Here is a 22,753-nt window from a genome sequence, read left to right as displayed (position 1 = left end):
GTCTAGGTGTAACTTCTTTTTTCTTATCAATAAAATTCCCTCGTACCGCCGAGGTTCTCCAAAAAAAAAAAAAAAAAAAACTAAAAGCAGCATGCATTCCTTATCACAAGAAAAGTACAAGAAGCTATTAACCACCTAGAGACTCAACGCAATACCCAGGGGTAAAACATCTTGTAGTTGACAGAACCCAAATTACCCAGTGACGAGATGGTGGAGCCACACCACCAGTTCAAGAATGTAAGCCTCAGTTCTATTTTTATCAGCATGGTGCAGTGTCTCAATCCTCAGCAAGTCAGTACCAGCAGGTTTCCAGTTCATCGCCCATTCTCCAACCCAGCCAGAGCAATAATGAGCTCTACATAAAACCGCATCGCAAAAAGTAATCAGTAAACAGAATTGAGGAAAATGAGAGAGAGTTGTGAATAATTACATCGTCAAAAATGAAGAATGTGGACACCAAAAAAATTGGATAATATGTAATCACTACAGTTAAGAGGGATAAAAGAAAAACTAAAGAAGCTTTACTTGGTTGTGTTAGTGGCAATGGGAACTAGCCACTGCAACGTTTTCTTCATTTCCGCTTTAATTTCAGCAATTGTATGCTGCGAAAAGAGAAAAGCATTTGAAGATAAGTTATAGATCAGTACATGCAAGGGCATACAATGTAGGCGAGTTGTTACAATTCCACTTGTTAAATAAAAGTATAGATACCTCTTCCTTAAACTGAAATGACTGTAGTTTTGATCGCAAAGCTGATTTCACACCAGGCGGGAGCCCCTGATATAAAGTATCCCGTGTGTTTGAAGGCACAGAACTTGATCGAGACACCTGGTTACATTCAAACATTAGCTCAGAGGTCATGGCCCAAGTGATTTGATATAAAGCATAAAATTCCCATTTATCAAGCAACAATAAACATAAAATTTGATTGAAGGGAAGAATGATTATTGTGCCTTAACAGAAAGTAGAAAACTTCCCGTCATATACTTACCAGGTAACTACTATAACCTGCTATTTGCTAGTTATGCTATACACAACTGAAGGAAAGCTAATACACATGCATTGTCCGAACTGTAAGGTTGACAAGGATCGTGCTACAATCAATGATCAAGATGCTGCCATTTGTCAGTAGATTAGGTGGTAAGAGTTGTTAAGTTTGTTGAGAGAACGATTACTTAGAGAGTAAGCAATGTAACTAGTATAAAAGGCAACATTACTGTTGTATTCATTACCCTGAAAAATATACAAGAAGCATTTCTCATTTCTCTCTCTCTCTCTCTCTCTCTCTCTCTACATCTGCAATCTCATTACCTCCATTGATAACCTTCAAGCTCAGATCTCTACATTCTCACACGAACATCCTATACATATGGAATCCAACTGACAGAAATCAGAACCCAATACTCTATTACCGTGCATGAAATCCCCCGGGCATAGGACTGCCCATTAAAAAACAGTCTAGAGGTAGCAAAAACTTTAAAAGAACAGTAGAGGGACGGACAGACAGATTTTGGCACTTAAGAATAAGAGGTTGCACAACCCCACAAGAATATGTTTCCGAAATTGACCTGGATACAATCATACAACCCACTCTTTAACACTCAAAGTTGGTTGCTACACACTAACGACTAAGCGGTTGCATGACCCCATAATAAACATATCGAAGTCTAAAAGGGTATTGAAACTTAAAACCTGCCCTTACGGTAAAACAATTGTATTTGCACCACCGTAATAAGTAGTTCACTAATGATATCACATACTTGTTTACACTTGAATTAAGGGGACAGAAAAAATATTATCACAACGGTTGAATATTTCGGAAATAAATATAACATCCACTCACAAGAACATCAACTTGAGTGATAATAATATTCGTATGATGCAACGCAAGACCAGCAGACCCCAACTTTTTGTGATTGTTCTGAGAACCCAAGGACGAAGAATATTAAAAATGAATTTACATCGAACTCACAAGCGTATCAATTTGAGTGATAATATTTGCATAATGCAAGGCAAGACCAGCAGATCCCAATGTTTCGTGATTATTCGGAGAATCATTCACAGGTTCATCATCGGTTCCTGCAGGACCAGATAGAATCACATAAAAGTCACTTGATAATCGATTTCAATGGTAGCTTCCACATATTTCTTTTGCAAGTTTAAAAATTACTAGAGATGAACGCTATCAACAAGGTCAACTTTCCACTGCATCTCAGAGCGGAACTAGAAGGCCTCGTAGAAGACCATTATCAGACATCTCATCCAGACTTTTGAAGCATACCTGCATTGCTAAATGCTTCGTGATGAATCTCCTTATGTAAAAAACGCACAACATGGACAAGTTTCTCCACGACCTGTAAATATCAGATATTATTAGAGTTTAGAAAGAAAAGTAATTTTCGTTTGCACCTAAATGACATACAGAACTAGAAACACTTATAACCTACCTCTTCTAACATCCTGAGCCAAAATGATTTTCTCTTCAAACTTCTCAAAAGCCTCCTTTGATTTTTCACCTCTGCTCTTAAGATTGCGAGGCTGTCTACTCCGCGTGATAAGCAAACAAAGTACAATTAAGTTCCTTTCTTTACGATTGTGTAGCCATTTCATTGGCAAACACAATAATTATATAAACTGAAGAAGACACCATTAGATGAAACACCCCACGGGAATCGGAGATGTATCGACTTGGATCACCCATAGGAGCATTTGAGTGGCCAGGCATGGCAAACGTAAAGTTACAGAGAAAAACTTAATGGATAATAACAGTAAATTAATTACATATTGAACAGACTTCGGAAGTAGTATTAATGTATATTACGTAAACATGGGCATAGCAAAACTGGCAACAAAAATGTCTACAGTCGTGCACACGCATGCACACACACAGCACAGGTGAACTGAAAACCTTTTAAGTGAAATCTAATCTTAATTTCTTAATACACTCAATCATCAACTGAAAAAAAAATGCAGACAAAATTTCACTACATTGTAAAGGAAATAAAAAATGCAAATACCTCTTTGGCAGGTTTCTGGATTCTCTATTTGCTCTTGAAGCTTACACCGGTACTCTTTGTCAAGTTTGTCCAAGGAACAAATCTCATGATATAATTCCTGTAACCAAGAAAAGCTTAGTTCTTCCCTCTACAAATTTCCAAGGAATAATATCAGTCCAGCAGTAACTTTGCAGTTAGAACATTTACTAGCAACTCCAAGGCTTGTTTATTTATTAAAAAACAGAACCAAATAAGCAAACAAATACACGGAGACTGACGTAATTACGTGGACGCATTCTAAAAATGTCAAAGGCATGAGTAACACTCTATTTTCAGGCAATTATCTCTCTCTCTCTCTCTCTCTCTCCATGGAATCTCAGTGATAGCATTCAGTTACTCGATGCGGAAGGTCTACTGAAACGGTGCATAATGGTGCTGAACGCAAGAAAGATCTAAATCCAGCATGGAGAAGAGTTAAAACAATCATGCGGCTAGAAAGCCCTTCAACTCAACGAGGACTATGAGGATGCTCAACAACGTTTTCAGCATAATTGTAACAAGAAGACTAAATAGGACTAATTTACAAAAATAATAGACAAGACCTCTCAAACAGGACTAATTTACAATTATGAAAATCTTGTTAACAAAAATAAAGAGTTGCAGACAGAGCATGTATTGAAGAAGAAGAGAGAAAAGGGAATAAGAGAGAGAGAGAGAAAGTCATGGATTACATTGATACTCTATTGATCTTTACAACTATGAGAATACAATTTATATAGCCATCATGACTAGCTTGCAGCCTAAGCTATTTACAACAACAACAACAACAACAACAAAGCCTTTTCCCACTAAGTGGGGTCGGCTATATGAATCCTAGAACGCCATTGCGCTCGGTTTTGTGTCATGTCCTCCGTTAGATCCAAGTACTCTAAGTCTTTTCTTAGAGTCTCTTCCAAGGTTTTCCTAGGTCTTCCTCTACCCCTTCGGCCCTGAACCTCTGTCCCGTAGTCACATCTTCGAACCGGAGCGTCAGTCGGCTTTCTTTGCACATGTCCAAATCACCGGAGCCGATTTTCTCTCATCTTTCCTACAATTTCGGCTACTCCTACTTTACCTCGGATATCCTCATTCCCAATCTTATCCTTTCTCGTGTGCCCACACATCCCACGAAGCATCCTCATCTCCGCTACACCCATTTTGTGTACGTGTTGATGCTTCACCGCCCAACATTCTGTGCCATACAACATCGCTGGCCTTATTGCCGTCCTATAAAATTTTCCCTTGAGCTTCAGTGGCCTACGACGGTCACACAACACGCCGGATGCATTCTTACACTTCATTCATCTAGCTCGTATTCTATGGTTGAGATCTCCATCTAATTCTCCGTTCTCTTGCAAGATAGATCCTAGGTAGCGAAAACGGTCGCTTTTTGTGATCTTCGCTAGATTGCTCCGGTCATTAGTGTGGATAAGTATATAAATGGATAGAGATAGGAAAGCAAACACAAGATGTACGTGGTTCACCCAGATTGGCTACGTCCACGGAATAGAAGAGTTCTCATTAATTGTGAAGGGTTTACACAAGTACATAGGTTCAAGCTCTCCTTTAGTGAGTACAAGTGAATGATTTAGTACAAATGACATTAGGAAATATTATGGGAGAATGATCTCGTAATCACGAAACTTCTAAGTATCGGAGTGTGGTGTCGTCTTGACTTGCCTTATCTGTCTCATAGGTAGATGTGGCATCTTCTCTGGAAGTACTCTTCCTCCATCCAGGGGTGGTATCTTTAACTGGTGGAGATGCACAAGGTAATGTATCAATTTCACTTGAAGCTTACTTGTAGTTTCAGGCTTGGTCAAGCGCGATACAAACCATGTAGTAGGAGTCCCCCAAGTCGCCGAGCTAGGGGGTCTGCTGAAAGAGGTGACAGACAAGGTAAGCAATCAGAGCTTCGACTGATTGTTCACCTTCTCCCCATCTTGCAGCAGCATGAAGGATAAAGAGAAGAAAAATGAGAAGAGATGATATGAGATACTTTTTCTTTTGAAGAAGTAACTTTCCACAGGCTTATTCTTGAACTGAGCTGGAGGGTTTTCTGGTTTCCTCTAGAGTATAAGGCCGACTGAAGAATTTGAGGGTCAAAACAAGTCCATCAAATCTAGAGTACGTTCCACCCTGCTGATATGGGATACTTTTGCTTTTGACAGAGTAATGGATGTATCGGCACGTGTGCTGTTACGCTTGTCTCCACATGCTTCCTTGTATCCTTCGCACTTGCCCTATCTGTTCCTCAAGCAGATGCGGAATCTTCCCTGGAAACATAAGATGTTGAAGATGAGTACTCGAGAGCAATGCCAGGTAAGTAATCAGGTAAGGGGTTCCAAGCAGTCAGTTCCTGGCTGGAAGCTTGATTCCAAGTGCTGACTGATTGCTCTCTTTCTCCTTGTCTTGCAGGTAAAAACAAGGCCAAAGGAAAAGACAGGGAAAAAGCATGATATGGGATACTCTTGCTTTTAACCCTGATGATATGAGATATTCTTGCTCTAGTATAGCTTGTTTGCAGAGGTATTATCGGGGGGAAAGAAAGCTGAATATTTCGAAAGGCTTCGTTGGGAGTGCCCTCTCAGATATGATGAAGGGTTGAGCATTTTTGCAGGTCTGCCTGTCCGTTGGGGATGGAGGTCGACATATATAGGATTCTCCCTAACAACAAATAGTAATGTTATTCCTTTACCCTGCTTGGTCATAGCACGGTAGTGGGAGCTGCCAGTTTCACATGTTTTAACTCTGTCAGAGCACTTTGAAAAAGTGGTCTGTGGTATCTGGCTCTCGAGATTCGGAGAATGATGCCTCTTCGATTTTTGAGAAAGCAATCATGCTGGGGGTCTGGCTCTCGAGATTCGGAGAGCAGTGTCTCTTCGATTTTTGAGGAAGTAATCATGTTGGGAGTCTGGCTCTCGAGATTCGGAGGGCGGTGCCTCTTCGATTTTGGAGCAAGCAATCTTGTTGGGAGTGTTGTCTCGAATGTGAGTAAAGGTTAGGCATGTTTGCTAGTCTACCTTGCCACGAAGCACAAAGGTTGACACACAGGGACTTTCCAATTATCCAGCAATGGTACTGTTCCTTTACCCTCTCTTCGATTTTGAGAAAGTAGTCATGTTGGGAGTCTGGCTCTCGAGATTCGGAGGACGGTGCCTCTTCGATTTTGGAGCAAGCAATCTTGTTGGGAGTGTTTTCTCGAATGTGAGTAAAGGTTGGGCATGTTTGCTAGTCTACCTTGCCACGAAGCACAGAGGTTGACACACAGGGACTTTCCAATTATCCAGCAGTGGTACTGTTCCTTTACCCTTGTGGGTAATAATATGGTAGCTAGACCTTCAAAATTTATGTGTCTAAACTTTGTTAGTGCTGTTTCTTTGCTATTCTTTTACCTTTCTTGGTCAGAGCGATGTAGTGGGAGCTGCAAGCTTCACGTGCTCAACTTTGGCAGAGAACTTTGGCAAAGTTATATGTGGTACCCATGAGCTATTGTTGCGTGTGGGAAGTGGGTGATTGAACAGTAAGATTCATGTGCTTTCTACTTCACCAGAAGTCTTCGACAGAATGCCCATAATTTCTGCAAAGCTGAGTGTGCATGTGACAGGTGCTGACAAGGCTAGAAAAGTAGGTGCCTCTTCGATTTCTGAGATCGGCCCTCGTGGTCTCTGAGCAGCCCAGCTTTTGAGAAAGTGAGCGCCTCTTCGATTGATTCGGAGAACGATGCCTCATCGATTTTTGAGAAAGCAATCATGCTGGGGGTCTGGCTCTCGAAGATTCGGGGAGCAGTGTCTCTTCGATTTTTGAGAAAGTAATCATGTTGGGAGTCTGGCTCTCGAGATTCGGAGGGCGGTGCCTCTTCGATTTTGGAGCAAGCAATCTTGTTGGGAGTGTTTTCTCGAATGTGAGTAAAGGTTGGGCATGTTTGCTAGTCTACCTTGCCACGAAGCATAGAGGTTGACACACAGGGACTTTCCAATTATCCAGCAATGGTACTGTTCCTTTACCCTATCTTCGATTTTTAAGAAAGTAGTCATGTTGGGAGTCTGGCTCTCGAGATTCGGAGGACGGTGCCTCTTCGATTTTGGAGCAAGCAATCTTATTGGGAGTGTTTTCTCGAATGTGAGTAAAGGTTGGGCATGTTTGCTAGTCTACCTTGCCACGAAGCACAGAGGTTGACACATAGGGACTTTCCAATTATCCAGCAGTGGTACTGTTCCTTTACCCTTGTGGGTAATAATATGGTAGCTAGACCTTCAAAATTTATGGGTCTAAACTTTGTTAGTGTTGTTTCTTTGCTATTCTTTTACCCTTCTTGGTCAGAGCGATGTAGTGGGAGCTGCAAGCTTCACGTGCTCAACTTTGGCAGAGAACTTTGGCAAAGTTTTCTGTGGTACCCATGAGCTATTGTTGCGTGTGGGAAGTGGGTGATTGAACAGTAAGATTCATGTGTTTTCTACTTCCCCAGAAGTCTTCGACAGAATGCCCATAATTTCCGCAAAGCTGAGTGTGCGTGTGACAAGTGCTGACAAGGCTGGAAAAGTAGGTGCCTCTTCGATTTCTGAGATCGGCCCTCGTGGTCTCTGGGGAGCCCAGCTTTTGAGAAAGCGAACGCCTCTTCGATTTCTGAGATCGGCCTTTGTGGTCTTTGAGCAGCCCAACTTTTGAGAAAGCAAACGCCTCTTCGATTTCTGAGATCAACCCTCGTGATCTCTAAGCAGCCCAGCTTTTGAGAAAGCAAACGCCTCTTCGATTTCTGAGCAGGCGCCTCTTCGATTTCTGAAGCTCCGTCGAGTGCAGATTTTTATAGGGGCTGGCATTAAGTTCCAAAGCACACTTGAATCTCCACCAGTAGAAGCTTCATTCTTGCGCTTCTAAGATCTTGATTTGTCTGACCTCTTCTCTCTTCAACACCTTTGAAAATGTCTGGCCCCTCCAACCGTCGTTTTGACTTGAACCTTGTTGAAGAGGCAGCCCCGCCTTCTCCAGACAACATATGGCGCCCATCATTCGTCTCCCCTACTGGTCCTCTTACCGTTGGGGATTCCGTGATGAAGAATGATATGACCGCTGCGGTGGTGGCCAGGAACCTTCTCACTCCCAAAGATAACAAACTACTTTCCAAACGGTCTGATGAGTTAGCTGTTAAGGATTCGCTGGCTCTCAGTGTTCAGTGTGCAGGTTCTGTGTCTAATATGGCCCAACGCCTATTTGCTCGAACCCGCCAAGTTGAATCATTGGCGGCTGAAGTGATGAGTCTCAAACAGGAGATTAGAGGGCTCAAGCATGAGAATAAACAGTTGCACCGGCTCGCACATGACTATGCTACAAACATGAAGAGGAAGCTTGACCAGATGAAGGAAACTGATGGTCAGGTTTTACTTGATCATCAGAGATTTGTGGGTTTGTTCCAAAGGCATTTATTGCCTTCGTCTTCTGGGGCTGTACCGCGTAATGAAGCTCCAAATGATCAACCTCTGATGCCTCCTCCTTCTAGGGTTCTGTCCAGTACTGAGGCTCCAAATGATCCCCCTCCGGTGCCTTCTATTTCTGGGGCTCTACCGACTGCTGAGACTTCTCCTAAGCAACCTTTGTGAAGGCTCCCTCTTGTGTGTTTATTTTGACTCATGTATATGTACATATTTGTAGCTTATCGGGGATATCAATAAATAAGCTTTCCTTCATTTCAACGTATTGTGTTAAATACACCAAAGCCTTATTCGCTAAGTTCTTTGAATTTTCTTTTGTTGAAGCTTGTATGTTGAAGCTTTCTGAGTGGAGCATGTAGGTTGGGGTAGTGTTCCCTTAATTTTCCGAGTGAGGAAAACTTCTCTGTTGGAGACTTGGAAAATCCAAGTCACTGGGTGGGATCGGCTATATGAATCTTAGAACGCCATTGTGCTCGATCTTGTGTCATGTCCTTCGTTAGATCCAAGTACTCTAAGTCTTTTCTTAGAGTCTCTTCCAAAGTTTTCCTAGGTCTTCCTCTACCCCTTCGGCCATGAACCTCTGTCCCATAGTCGCATCTTCTAATCGGAGCGTCAGTAGGCCTTCTTTGCACATGTCCAAACCACCGTAACCGATTTTCTCTCATCTTTCCTTCAATTTCGGCTACTCCTACTTTACCCCGGATATCCTCATTCCTAATCTTATCCTTTCTCGTGTGCCCACACATCCCACGAAGCATCCTCATCTCCGCTACACCCATTTTGTGTACGTGTTGATGTTTCACCGCCCAACATTCTATGCCATACAGCATCGCCGGCCTTATTGCCGTCCTATAAAATTTTCCCTTGAGCTTCAGTGGCATACGGCGGTCACATAACACGCCGGATGCACTCTTCCACTTCATCCATCCAGCTTGTATTCTATGGTTGAGATCTCCATCTAATTCTCCGTTCTTTTGCAAGATAGATCCTAGGTAACGAAAACGGTCGCTCTTTGGTATTTCTTGATCTCCGATCCTCACCCCTAACTCGTTTTGGCCTCCATTTGCACTGAACTTGCACTCCATATATTCTGTCTTTGATCGGCTTAGGCGAAGACCTTTAGATTCCAACACTTCTCTCCAAAGGTTAAGCTTTGCATTTACCCCTTCCTGAGTTTCATCTATCAACACTATATCGTCTGCGAAAAGCATACACCAAGGAATATCATCTTGAATATGTCCTGTTAACTCATCCATTACCAACGCAAAAAGGTAAGGACTTAAGGATGAGCCTTGATGTAATCCTACAGTTATGGGAAAGCTTTCGATTTGTCCTTCATGAGTTCTTACGGCAGTCTTTGCTCCTTCATACATATCCTTTATAGCTTGGATATATGCTACTCGTACTCCTTTCTTCTCTAAAATCCTCCAAAGAATGTCTCTTGGGACCCTATCATACGCTTTTTCCAAATCTATAAAGACCATGTGTAAATCCTTTTTCCCATCTCTATATCTTTCCATCAATCTTCGTAAGAGATAGATTGCCTCCATGGTTGAGCGCCCTGGCATGAACCCGAATTGGTTGTCCGAAACCCGTGTCTCTTGCCTCAATCTATGCTCAATGACTCTCTCCCAGAGCTTCATTGTATGACTCATTAGCTTAATACCCCTATAGTTCATGCAATTTTGTACGTCGCCCTTATTCTTGTAGATAGGCACCAAAGTGCTCGTTCGCCACTCATTTGGCATCTTCTTCGTTTTCAAAATCCTATTGAAAAGGTCAGTGAGCCATGTTATACCTGTCTCTCCCAAAAGTTTCCACACTTCGATTGGTATATCGTCTGGGCCTATTGCTTTTTTATGCTTCATCTTCTTCAAAGCTACAACCACTTCTTCCTTCCGGATTCGACGATAAAAAGAGTAGTTTCTACACTCTTCTGAGTTACTCAACTCCCCTAAAAAAGCACTCATTTCATGTCCTTCATTGAAAAGATTATGAAAATAACCTCTCCATCTGTCTTTAACCGCGTTCTCTGTAGCAAGAACCTTTCCATCCTCATCCTTGATGCACCTCACTTGGTTTAGGTCCCTTGTCTTCTTTTCCCTTGCTCTAGATAGTTTATAGATATCCAACTCTCCTTCTTTGGTATCTAGTCGTTTATATATATCGTCGTAAGCCGCTAACTTAGCTTCTCTGACAGCTTTCTTCGCCTCTTGCTTCGCTTTTCTATACCTTTCACCATTTTCATCGGTCCTCTCCTTGTATAAGGGTTTACAACATTCCTTCTTAGCCTTCACCTTTGTTTGTACCTCCTCATTCCACCACCAAGATTCCTTTTGGTGTGGGGCAAAGCCCTTGGACTCTCCTAATACCTCTTTTGCTACTTTTCGGATACAACTAGCCATGGAATCCCACATTTGGCTAGCTTCCCCATCTCTATCCCACACACATTGGGTGATTACCTTCTCTTTGAAAATGGCTTGTTTTTCTTCTTTTAGATTCCACCATCTAGTCCTTGGGCACTTCCAAGTCTTGTTCTTTTGTCTTACTCTTTTGATATGTACATCCATCACCAACAAGCGATGTTGATTAGCCACGCTCTCTCCTGGTATAACTTTGCAATCCTTACAAGTTATACGATCCCCTTTCCTCATTAGAAGAAAATCTATTTGTGTTTTTGACGACCCACTCTTGTAGGTGATCACATGTTCTTCTCTCTTCTTAAAGAAGGTGTTGGCTAAGAAGAGATCATATGCCATTGCAAAATCCAAGATAGCTTCCCCATCCTCGTTTCTCTCCCCAAAACCATGGCCACCATGAAAACCTCCATAGTTGCCTGTCTCCCTGCCCACGTGTCCATTTAAATCTCCTCCTATAAATAACTTCTCCGTCTGAGCAATTCCTTGCACCAAGTCTCCAAGATCTTCCCAAAATTTCTCCTTCGAACTCGTATCCAACCCTACTTGAGGTGCGTACGCACTTATCTATCTCCTACCCTTTTGACATCTACAACATCTTGTACCAAGGTCTTGTCCACGATGATGCCAACACCGTTTCTCGTTCTATTTGTGCCCGAATACCAAAGTTTAAACCCTGAGTTTTCTAGATCCTTTGCCTTACTACCAACCCACTTAGTTTCTTGTAGGCACATAATATTTATCCTTCTCCTCACCATAACTTCCACTACTTCCATAGATTTTCCCGTTAAGGTTCATATATTCCACGTTCCTAAACGCATTTTGCTCTCTTGAACTCTACCCTTCTGTCCTAGCTTCTTCACCCTCCCCCGTCTAATAGGATCAAAGTACTTCTTTTGTGTGTCCCGGGTAAAGTTGATAGGAGCATATGCTCCCAAACAACTTTGAGTGGAGTCGTTCGAAAAGAAGTTTCTATGGCCCCCTTGCTCATTTAACACTGCATCCGGGTGCCGATGGAGATACAGCGACCCTTGCTCACTTATCACTGTGCTCGGGCCACACAGCGCGCCACTTACGGGTGACGCCCTAGCTTTAGCGCGATTTTGTTCTGGATTCATTTTCATAAGGATTCGACGTGATCATGGAGTGCCGGCTGTCGACTACCTGACGCCCTCCCCCTCCTCCTTTATCCGGGCTTGGGACCGGCCATGTAAGACATAGGCGGAGTTCAGCCTAAGCTATTTAACTAACTAATTTGATAACAACCTAACTAACTATTGTTGAGCTGGAATGATATATTCAACATCCCCCCTCAATCTCAACTGGGATTTCCAGTTTGAGATTGTATGAGTGCTTGAGAAATGCAGAACAATGAAATCCTTCTTGTTGATGTACTCGTAGCCCTGCTCCCATCGCTCCCATCATCAATGAATCCTCTGTTCTTGATGATTACAGGTGTCTTCATCAACTCGACTAGAGTTTTATCCCTGTTTTCAACCACAGCAGCAAGATTCTGCAGCAATTCATCTCGAGTCTGGTCTCGAGCCATCTCAACTGATGCAGCCACCCTAAAACTTCCTCATGATTCTTGACTGTTCAGTGGTGTGTTATCCACAAAATTATCATCCTGAAGTTTTACAGTCAATATTCCCAACAACCCTTCAATCTTGACACTAGTCGCTACACAAACTAATCACTACACACATTGAATCTTTGCAAGAACCCTTCAAACACTTTCTGGCTATCGGCCTTGAAAAAGTAAGTATACGGCTATCGGCCTTGATACTTACAAGATACACAGAAAAATCTTCACTGAGAGATGCACTCCGGCAATCAGCCTTAATGGAGTTGCACACAATAACAACAAACAAGACTTTTCAAGAACGTTACTCCGGCTATCGACCTTTAAGGAGTAACACACAATATCTGAGACAAAACTTTTCACTCCGGCTATCGGCCTTGTGGAGGAAACACATTAAATTCAGCACACTCTTGGCAATCGGCCTTTTTCAAGTGCACAAATCTCAAACAAGCAAGAACTACTATCAATTCAATCACACTTTGGCATCGGCCTTTAACAAGTGGATATCACAAACAACTTCACAATTCTATCAATTTATCAATAACGGCTTCGACCTTGTATTGATCATATACACATGAAACTGACATTTACACAAACACATAGAGTGCAAGAACTTCAACCATACACAGAAAACACCATGAAACTTGAACCAGAGAACCCAGATAGCATTGTACAATTTTGACTCTAGAGAACATCTCGCAAGAAATACCTGACTGAAGAAATTACCAAAGATCGTCCCTTTGAACTCCCTGCAATATCGTCACGCAACACCCAGAAACGAAAGCACCAAGAACCATCAATGAAAGATCTCGCCAATAACCACCAGCGAAAAAAATCGTCCCTTCGAATCGTCCAAACCTTCTGTGGCAATTGGCCTTTAACAAGGATGATACAGCAGAAAGACTTCAAGATTCAACACTCCAGCAATTGGCTGACACAATTCATCAAACACTTGGAGTGCACCGAGTTGATTTCTCCAAAAACACCCATTCTTCATCCAGAGACAACCCACCAAACAGCTGAAGTGCACAGATCTTTTCCCTGTTGAAATACCTAGATTCGAGCACCAAGAACAGCAAATCGTCCCACAGAAACAGAGCAACGTTGTAGAAAACCCAAACTGTAAAGAACACCTCCAACGACACAATGTTGCAGCGGAAAAACGAGAGATCACCAAGGAAAGACCTCCGGCGATGATACCATGTTAACAGAAATAAAGAGTTGCAGACAGAGCATGTATTGAAGAAGAAGAGAGAAAAGGGAATAAGAGAGAGAGAGAGAGAGAAAGTCATGGATTACATTGATACTCAATTGATCTTTACAACTATGAGAATACAATTTATATAGCCATCATGACTAGCTTGCAGCCTAAGCTATTTAACTAACTAATTTGATAACAACCTAACTAACTATTGCTGAGCTGGAATGATATATTCAACAAATCTGAACTCAGATTCATTTTACCAATGCAGTGCCAACACGCATCCATCATTATAGAAGAACGAGAACAATCCCTGATCTCATTCGAAGGCAAGTCACAAATGGATCATACAACTGCAACTAAAGGCTGCATTCTCTATACGTTTACTTACATGTGTATTTGAAACCAACATCATCATTTGCTGCATTACCACCTCTGCATCTTCCTTCAATAGCTTCTGTCGTGCAACCATAATGTTTGTGAAAGGGCACTGGTTAAGATAGCGATCCAGATTATGCCACTGAGGGTCTTTACAACAATTTCCAAACCGCGCTACTTCTCCGGAGAGAATTTTGAGCTCTTCCCTGCCAGAATTGTACCAGAACATTATTAATCTCCGACTTCATATACAATTATTCAATAAATAAACACCACATGTTAATTGAAAAAAAATAGTTATAGCTTGTTCTGATTGTCCAGAAAATTATACTAGGAATTTTCAGTTATCAACCTCTTGTCAGCTGCAACAATTCTCAGGAGTTCATCCATATTTCGTGAAACTAAATTCTGGACCCCTTCTGATGGAAGCACAACCTCTTTTAAATGTTTAATGTTATACGTTGACAATGATTGCATTAAATTTGATCCCTTGACAGTTGTGTTTGCAACTTCGAAAGTCAAGAGTGAAATTTTAGTCCCTTTTGTTGTCGCCGCAGAGGTAAAACCAGTGTTTGTGTTCAGAATTGCCATGCTACTACCAAGGCCATAGATTGCATCCACTGCCCTCCCAAGGCCAGATGTACTAGCCCTGCCCAGCAGTGAGCTCATTTCCGATATCTATAACCGAAAACAAAAACAAAATACAATTTAACATGTCTATTCAACATCAAAGCAGTACCATTCGTACCCTAAATATGAGATTCTGAATAACATAGGAACAGAAAGAAACCAAGTTTGAAATTCAAGATGATAAGAGCAGTTGTACAGGAGAAATAATTAGCCATGATTATAATATATATATATATATATGTATGTATGTATGTATGTATGTGTGTGTGAAGGTTTTGATATACCTTGGGAACAGCCAGCTGCTTAGGCAAGCAAGGAATCCCATCAATGATATCAAGTTCTTCATCAGGGCCATTGCTGCTGTCATGCTGACTCTTTAAGTTTATGTCAACATATTCTACTTTGGCCCTCCTTTTCACCTTCTCGAGAATCCCCATTATGTCTGTGTCGTCAGTAATCACCCTAGAAGAACACACACTGGATTTCGATTTCGATTGAAGAGTTATGGAAGAAGAAAATATAAGAATGATGACCTGAGAAGAGACAAGTCAACCTACAACTCATAGTTGAGACCACCTTTCGCTCGCTCATGTCATGATATATTATATTTTACCGCGTTTTTTATGCAACCTGTTCTCTCACCCAACAATTACTTATACAATAACGGTGAAAGCAAAAATTTTAAATTAAATTTGTAAACAAGAATGCTAGGGATCAAATTTTAAAGAGTAATATTAGAAAAATTAAATTTGCAGATAAAATTTGCAAACTAAATATTTTGTTACCAATAGGATTGAACATGTTTATTAACATTTAAGTAATAACCCGATAATGAACGCCATGACCGGTCAAGGCGAGGACAGGTCTAATTTTGGACCCATTATTAACGACCTGAGGTATTTCTGTTTGGACATGATGAGATTGGTGGTTAGTCATGTGCATCGGGAAGGAAATTCGGCGGCTCATCGGCTTGCTCGATTAGGGCTTAATTGTACCCAGGAGATTGTGTGGTTCGAGGAATCTCTGGATTTAATTCATGACATTCTGTTTGAGGAAGGATTGTAAGTTTCATTGTTCATTTGAGGATAGGTTTTCTGTTTGTGCAGGACACTCTTTTCCTTCGACTGGGTTGAAACCCCCGGCAAGGTTTTTATCGAGGCCCATTATGCACACTATCCTTAGTTTGTACGAATTCTTATTGCTTAATGAATATCGTATTTTGTTCAAAAAAAAATAATAATAACCCGATAATCAACTTTCATATCACTTAGTTTACAAAATTTTGTTTATAAATTTAGTCTCTCTTGTAATACACAATTTTAAAACCAAATGATGTGGCTACTGATGATTGAATTGTTACTTAAGTGTTGATTAACGTGTTTATATTTTATGGGGGACATATCATTTTGTTTCAAATTATTTGAAAAAAAAATTTGAAGGTTTCAAGAAAAGGGTTTGAGCTAAGTTTATTTTATGAAAGGGCCCAACAAGTTGTTTTTTTTATTTATTTAAAATATGTTTGTCCTTATCATTAAATAAAGTTAATAAATAATTTTTATTAAAATACGAAGTTTTAAAGACTTTTTCATTAGTCTAGCATCTGAACATAAATTGCAGGATTTGCAGTTCTGTCTTATATGAACCTCGATAAAACTGAATAACATGGCACTGTCTCCTATAAAATATAAATCTTCTACCACATTGCTCATGTAAAAAAAAAAGACAATCACAACAAAAAATTAGGAGCATACTTTTATTACCATCATAAATATAGTGTATACTTATTATATACATAACCACTTGCGACGTGTTTTTGTATTAATTCTAATTAATTTTTATATTAAATGTTACATTTTTAATTTTGAAATAAAATTAACTAAAGTTAAGTGAATGACACGTAATAAATGATTAGGCGTACAGTAAATAAACAACATAATTTATAGCAGTGAGCAAAAATACTCCCTAAAAAACTGAAGCTTCAAGAATAAAATATGAAGTTGCTAATATTAGCATGCAAACAGCTAACAGTTAGCATTTTATACAGTTTGTCATAAAAAATTCACATCCACAACCAATTAGAAGACAACGTCTAATATGGGTATTTAATTAAATGTCTTTTAATTTTTGCAGTGCTGTTCGGTTTTTGTGCGGTTTCAGAAGGCTAAACCCGAAACCAAACCGCTTTCCTACACTGCATCTCAATTTCAAACCAACAATGTTTGAAAACCACAAAAACTGAACCTTTAGATGCGGTCTGATTTGATTCGTATTTCAATTTCGATTTCATGCTCTAAGTGCCTACCCCTACTTCTCCTAATGTCAAGACGAAGCTTTTCAATGTATTGAAGGTACCAAAGGAAAAGGAGTAGCACATAAGATTTGCTATGCCAGATAGAATATAATCGTCTTCAAAGGTAGTAACAGATAAAAAAAAAATTAAAATTAAGTTCTTACGAGATGGTAATGATTACTACTCTATTTATCACCGTTGAATGAATTGAAATTTTGAGATTTTTGTTTATCTATTACACAGATTTCGAAATTTAAACTCATCTCTCACTGATAAATAGGATAACTTACATCACCATCAAGCATCACCATCACTTGATGGTGGTGAGCAAAAAATAGTGACTCTTTTTTTCACACATCTATTTAAACATGCACTTGTTTGCCCACAATGTATTTTAACTATTAGCAAACTTTTAAGTAATAATAAAATTGCCACTTAAATTAGCAAATGATATTTAACAAAAATAGAATTTGCTAAATGCCTTAAGAGCTGAATTGTTTTTGTTGATGTACAAAATCAGCGAGAACTTTGATACAACAGAAAGTGTTAAGTTTGTGACCTTCGCTAGATTGCTCCGGTCACTAGTGTGGATAAGTAAGTAAATGGATGGGGACAGGGAAGCAAACACAAGATGTACGTGGTTCACCCAGATTGACTACGTCCACGGAGTAGATGAGTTCTCATTAATTGTGAAGGGTTTACACAAGTACATAGGTTCAAGCTCTCCTTTAGTGAGTACTAGTGAATGATTTAGTACAAATGACATTAGGAAATATTGTGAGATAATGATCTCTATTTATAGAAGAGAGTTTCTAGTTTCATTCTAACATTGACACGTGTCGTCTTGTGATTGGCATCTGATGTTGACACGTGTCGCGCTATGATTAGCTTCTGATGTCGACACGTGTCGCGCTGTGATTGGCCTTCTGGTTGGAGGGAAACTCTTCTGGGTCCTTGACGGTATAATGTTGACCGGTGCTCAGTAGTTTCAGGATTGGTCAAGTATGGTACAAACAGTGTTCCCCTAAGTTCCCGAGTGAGGGAAGCTCCTCGGTTGGGGACTTGCAAGATCCAAGCTATTGAGTAATCATGAAACTTCTAAGTATCGAAGTGTGGTATCATTTTCACTTGCCTTATTTTTCTCATATGTAGATGTGGCATCTTCTCTGGAAGTACTTTTCCTCCATCCAGGGGTGGTATCTTTAACCGATGAAGATGCACAAGGTAATGTATCAATTTCACTTGAAGCTTACTTGTAGTTTCGTGCTTGGTCAAGTGTGATACAAACCCTATAGTAGGAGTCCCCCAAGTCGCCGAGTTAGGAGATTTGTCGAATGAGGTAACAAACAAGGTAAGCAATCAGACTTCCAAGCAAGCAACCTGGATCGGAGGTTCGACTTCGGCTTCCGGTTGATTGTTCTCCTTCTCCTTGTGTCGTAAACAGCAACAAGGATAAGGAGAAGCAAATGGAGAAGAGATGATATGAGATACTTTTGCTTTTGAAGAAGTAACTTTCCACAGGCTTATTCTTGAACTGGGCTAGAGGGTTTTCTGGTTTCTTCCAGAGTATAAGGCCGACTCAAGAATTTGAGGGTCAAAACAAGTCCATCAAATTTAGAGTACATTCGCCCCTGACGATATGGGATACTTTTGTTGTTGACAAAGTAGTGGATGTATCGGCACGTGTTCTGTTACGCTTGTCTCTACATACTTCCTTGTATTCTTCTCACTTGCCCTATCTGTTCCTTAGGCAGATGTGGTATCTTCTCTGAAAGCATAAGATGTTGAAGATGAGTACTCGAGAGCAATGCCAGGCAAGTAATCAGGCAAGGGGTTCCAGGCAGTCAATTCCTAACTGGAAGCTTGATTCCAAGTGTTGACTGATTGCTCTCTTTCTCCTTATCTTGCAGGTAAGAACAAGGCCAAAGGAAAAGACATGGAAAAAGCATGATATGGGATACTCTTGCTTTTAACCTTGATGATATGAGATACTCTTGCTCTAGTGTGGCTTGTTTGCAGAGGTATTATCGGGATGAAAAGAAGCTGAGTATTTCAAGAGACTCTGCTGAGAGTGCTCTCTCGGATGTGAAGAAAAGTTAAGCATTTTTTTTTTATTTGCAGATATGTCTGGCTGTGGAGGATGAAAGTCGACATATATAGGAGTATCCCTAACAACAAGTAGTAGTGTTATTCCTTTACCCTTCTTGGTCATAGTAATGGAGTGGGAGCTGCAAGCTTCACGTGTTTGAACTTTGTCAGAGCATTTTGAAAAAGTGGTATGTGGTATCTGGAAAGCTGATGTTGCGTGTGAAGATTGCAGACAAGCTTTATCCGAGGAAATCTGGCTCTCGAAGTTCGAAGAGCGGTGCCTCTTCGGTTTTCGAATAAGTAATCTTGTCGGGGATCTGGCTCCTGAGATTTAGAGAACAGTGCCTCTTCGATTTTTGAGAAAACAATCTTATTGGGAGTCTGACTCTTGAGATTCGGAGAGCAGTGTCTCTTTGATTTTTTAGAAAGTAATCTTGTTGGGAGTCTGGCTCTCGAGATTCGGAGGTGGTAATTCTTCGATTTTTGAGCATGTAATCATGTTGGGAGTCTGGCTCTCGAGATTCGGAGAATGGTGCTTTTTCAATTTTTGAGAAAGCAATCATGTTGGGAGTCTAACTCTTGAGATTCGGAGAGCAGTGTCTCTTCGATTTTTGAGAAAGTAATCTTGTTGGGAGTCTGGCTCTCGAGATTCGGAGGGCGGTGCCTCTTCGATTTTTGAGCAAGCAATCTTGTTGGGAGTGTTTTCTCGAATGTGAGTAAAGGTTGGGCATTTTTGCCAGTCTGCCTTGCCACGGAGCACGGAGGTTGACACACATTAGGACTTTCTAGTTATCAAGCAGTGGTGTTGTTCCTTTACCCTTGTGGGTAATAGTAGGGTAGCTGGACCTTCAAATTTTATATGTCTAAACTTTGTCAGAGATCTTTGGCAAAGTTATCTGTGGTACTCGATGAATTGATGTTGCGTGTGGAAAGTGGTGCCTCTTCGGAATCCGAAGAGTGGTGCCTCTTCGATTTTTGAACCAACGGCCCTGTTGCCCTTTCTTTTATAAGGGCACCAATTGTGTGCAAGAAGTACATTCAGAGAGTTATTGCTTGTAGGAATTTTCCCCTTACTTCAGAGATTTATTGCACCTCATTTATCCTTCATCATTTCTGATAATGTCTGGCCCATCCGACCGTCGTTTTGACTTGAACTTTGGTGAAGAGGCAGCCATGCCTTCTCAAGATAACATATGGTGCCTATCCTTCTTATCCCCTATTTATACCATATTTAGGGCCTCGTATTTAGACCTCGTATAAATACTCGGGGGACTTAAATGTAATTATGTGATAAAGGAATTGGGAAATATGTAATAAGTGAGGAGTCCTTATTCTATAAAAGGACTCATCACCCTCACAATAAGGAGAGGCCAACTATTAGGCCTGAAACCCTCTCACATCCCCTATCATATTACAAAGGCTCTCTCCCCCACTTCTTAGAGAAATACAATACAATCAGTATGTACGTAGCCCAAACCTTGGGGTGAACCACGATACATCTTGCGTTATTTACTTTACTTGCAGATTCACGGTCAGATTTACGTTGTTCCAAGACCTCCGATTTTGTGCATCAACATTTGGCGCCGTCTATGGGAATCGACACAAAAAACTATCTCGGTTCTCTTTCATTTTTTCACCTCCACCGTGAATCTGCAAAAATCTGCAAAATCACAAAAACCCAGAAAAGATACCCAGATCCATTTTTTCATCTCATCACTGACCTCATCAGCAGTCATTTTCCCGCATTCCCCCTACACAATTTTCTCGGTAGCCAAACAGTTATTTTCTCTGACTCCAAACTCTTTGTTTCTACAGAGCCATTAGCCATTGCTGTCACTTCCAGAGGCCGGCCCTCCCACCTCCAAATGCCCAGCAAATGGGGCAACTTGGAAACCAGTCCGGGCCGGATGACCGGTCCCAGTTCCCCATTTTCTTTGTGGGAGCGCTGTGTTTTGGTTTTAATCTGCTCTTTGTTTTGTGATCTGTGTACGGAATGATGGATATGGCAAAGATATCTAGTTGCACTGCTGAGGGAATACTTGCAAATGCGGCTTCACTTTCCAATGAACCGCTTGTCCATTCTTAGGAACTTGAAGAAAAACTGAAAAGCCTGCATCAAACATTAACCAAGATTCAAGATATCACGTGTGAAGCTGCTGAGAAACCACAAGATCTGCGTGATGAGGCAGTGGCGTCATGGGTGCAGAAACTTAAAGACGTAGCCAATGATGCTGATGATGTCTTGGAGGAAATCAACTATGAAGTTCTCCACCATAAGCACGAAATACAAAACCATTTGAAGAGAAAGAGCCATCAGCCATGGCTGTCACTTCCAGAGGCCGGCCCTCCCACCTTGAAATCCCCAGCAAATGGCTCAACTCAGAAACCAATCCGGGCCAGATGACCGGTCCAATCTCCCCATCACTCCCAGAAAACCCATTGTTTCACTTGCCTCTCGTCCCCCGTTGCTGACGCTCCAACTGTCACATTTCCATTCCCACTAAAACTTGAGCCTGAGTGTGCGTGCCTTCTCCCCGGGCGCTATCGTAATCGGCACAAATCAGAGCTTTCTCTCTCCTCCGAATCCTCCCAAGCGAGACCGATCTGTGACTTCCAAGGTCGGTTTCCAACTCCATGTGAACACCCCTCTCATCTCTGCTCATAACCAACGGGGCATCTGGATGGTTCTCTTCGCCACAGAAGCTTTCGGTATCTGGTCGGAGAATAACACGAAGATTGGGAGCGCATTGAGTGGGGCGTTAATGAGCACATTGATCGGACTTGCAGCCAGCAATTTGGAAATCATTTCTTCAAATTCGCCGGTGTATTCGATTGTGTTGGAGTTCCTGTTCCCGCTGGCTGTTCCGTTGCTTCTGTACAGGGCAGATTGGAAAATAGCAGCTGCACTAACAGGCAGACATATCGGTGGAGCTATCAATTATGTTGCTATATTTGATGTTCTTGGGGTCTCTCCGTCAATTTTAGCTTGTTTACGTTAGCTTCTATAGTACCTCCTAAGCCTCCAGTATCTGGTGATGACATTGCAAATGATGCAGACTCTGAGGCTGCAAACAAGCATCCTCTGATACAAATTGCTACGTCCCTTGCCGTGTCCTTGGCCATCTGCAAGGCTGGCCACTACGTCATGAAATATTATGGAATTCAATGAGGCAACTGTCAAGTGCATGACCCCATACCTATTTTCTTTTCTTTTTTCTGAAAAAAAAAGCCACGAAACAAAACAAAGGGGCAGCACTTGATTGGAAAATCTTTAAAGAGACCACTTGAGCCAGCCAACATTGAGTGAAGGAATATTTTGTGAAAACATGTTCATTTAAGCAACATCTATAAGCATGCAATTAACAATTAAAGGCGGAATCATGCTTGCATGCACTTAAAAAACAAAACATTAACCATGAAATTCAAAGCCTAGTAGATTGTTGAACCAAAACTCAACTCAAAACAAAGTGAGTTGAAATTGTACCTTTGTAGATTCCTCTTTGCATAAGCAAAGGCTAATCACCCAGAGAGAGGGCCTTCATTCCTTGCATATTAAATCTATGGATTTGGATGGAAGAATAGCTTTCTCCAAGTTCCCAAAATTGAGAACCTCTAACTCTCTTCACCAAGGAGAGATTGGAGAAGAAATGAGTGACCTTGGAGTAGTGGGATTGCAAGATGCACCCCCTAAGGTGGCCGGCCT

The 22,753-nt window shown here is 41.2% G+C and overlaps 1 protein-coding gene and 1 pseudogene across 1 annotated transcript; one reads left to right on the top strand and one right to left on the bottom strand.

Moving 5' to 3' along the window:
- Positions 1 to 79: 79 nt before the first annotated feature.
- Positions 80 to 15,224, bottom strand: LOC126587623 (protein PSK SIMULATOR 1-like). Its single transcript, XM_050252707.1, has 10 exons — positions 14,957 to 15,224; positions 14,395 to 14,720; positions 14,056 to 14,248; positions 3,018 to 3,114; positions 2,448 to 2,542; positions 2,282 to 2,354; positions 1,973 to 2,079; positions 712 to 828; positions 526 to 602; positions 80 to 355 (listed from the first exon to the last, which is right to left on the bottom strand). Exons 1-10 carry the CDS (start codon positions 15,107 to 15,109, stop codon positions 193 to 195), a joined length of 1,401 nt encoding a protein of 466 aa, XP_050108664.1. The 5' UTR covers positions 15,110 to 15,224; the 3' UTR covers positions 80 to 192.
- A 5,532-nt stretch (positions 15,225 to 20,756) lies between these two features.
- On the top strand, positions 20,757 to 22,236 carry LOC126587626 (uncharacterized; annotated as a pseudogene).
- Positions 22,237 to 22,753: the final 517 nt, after the last annotated feature.

The sequence above is a fragment of the Malus sylvestris genome, chromosome 10 (genome assembly GCF_916048215.2).
Source record: "Malus sylvestris chromosome 10, drMalSylv7.2, whole genome shotgun sequence".
Lineage (NCBI taxonomy): Eukaryota > Viridiplantae > Streptophyta > Magnoliopsida > Rosales > Rosaceae > Malus > Malus sylvestris.
This window is presented reverse-complemented; position numbering and strand designations above follow the sequence as displayed.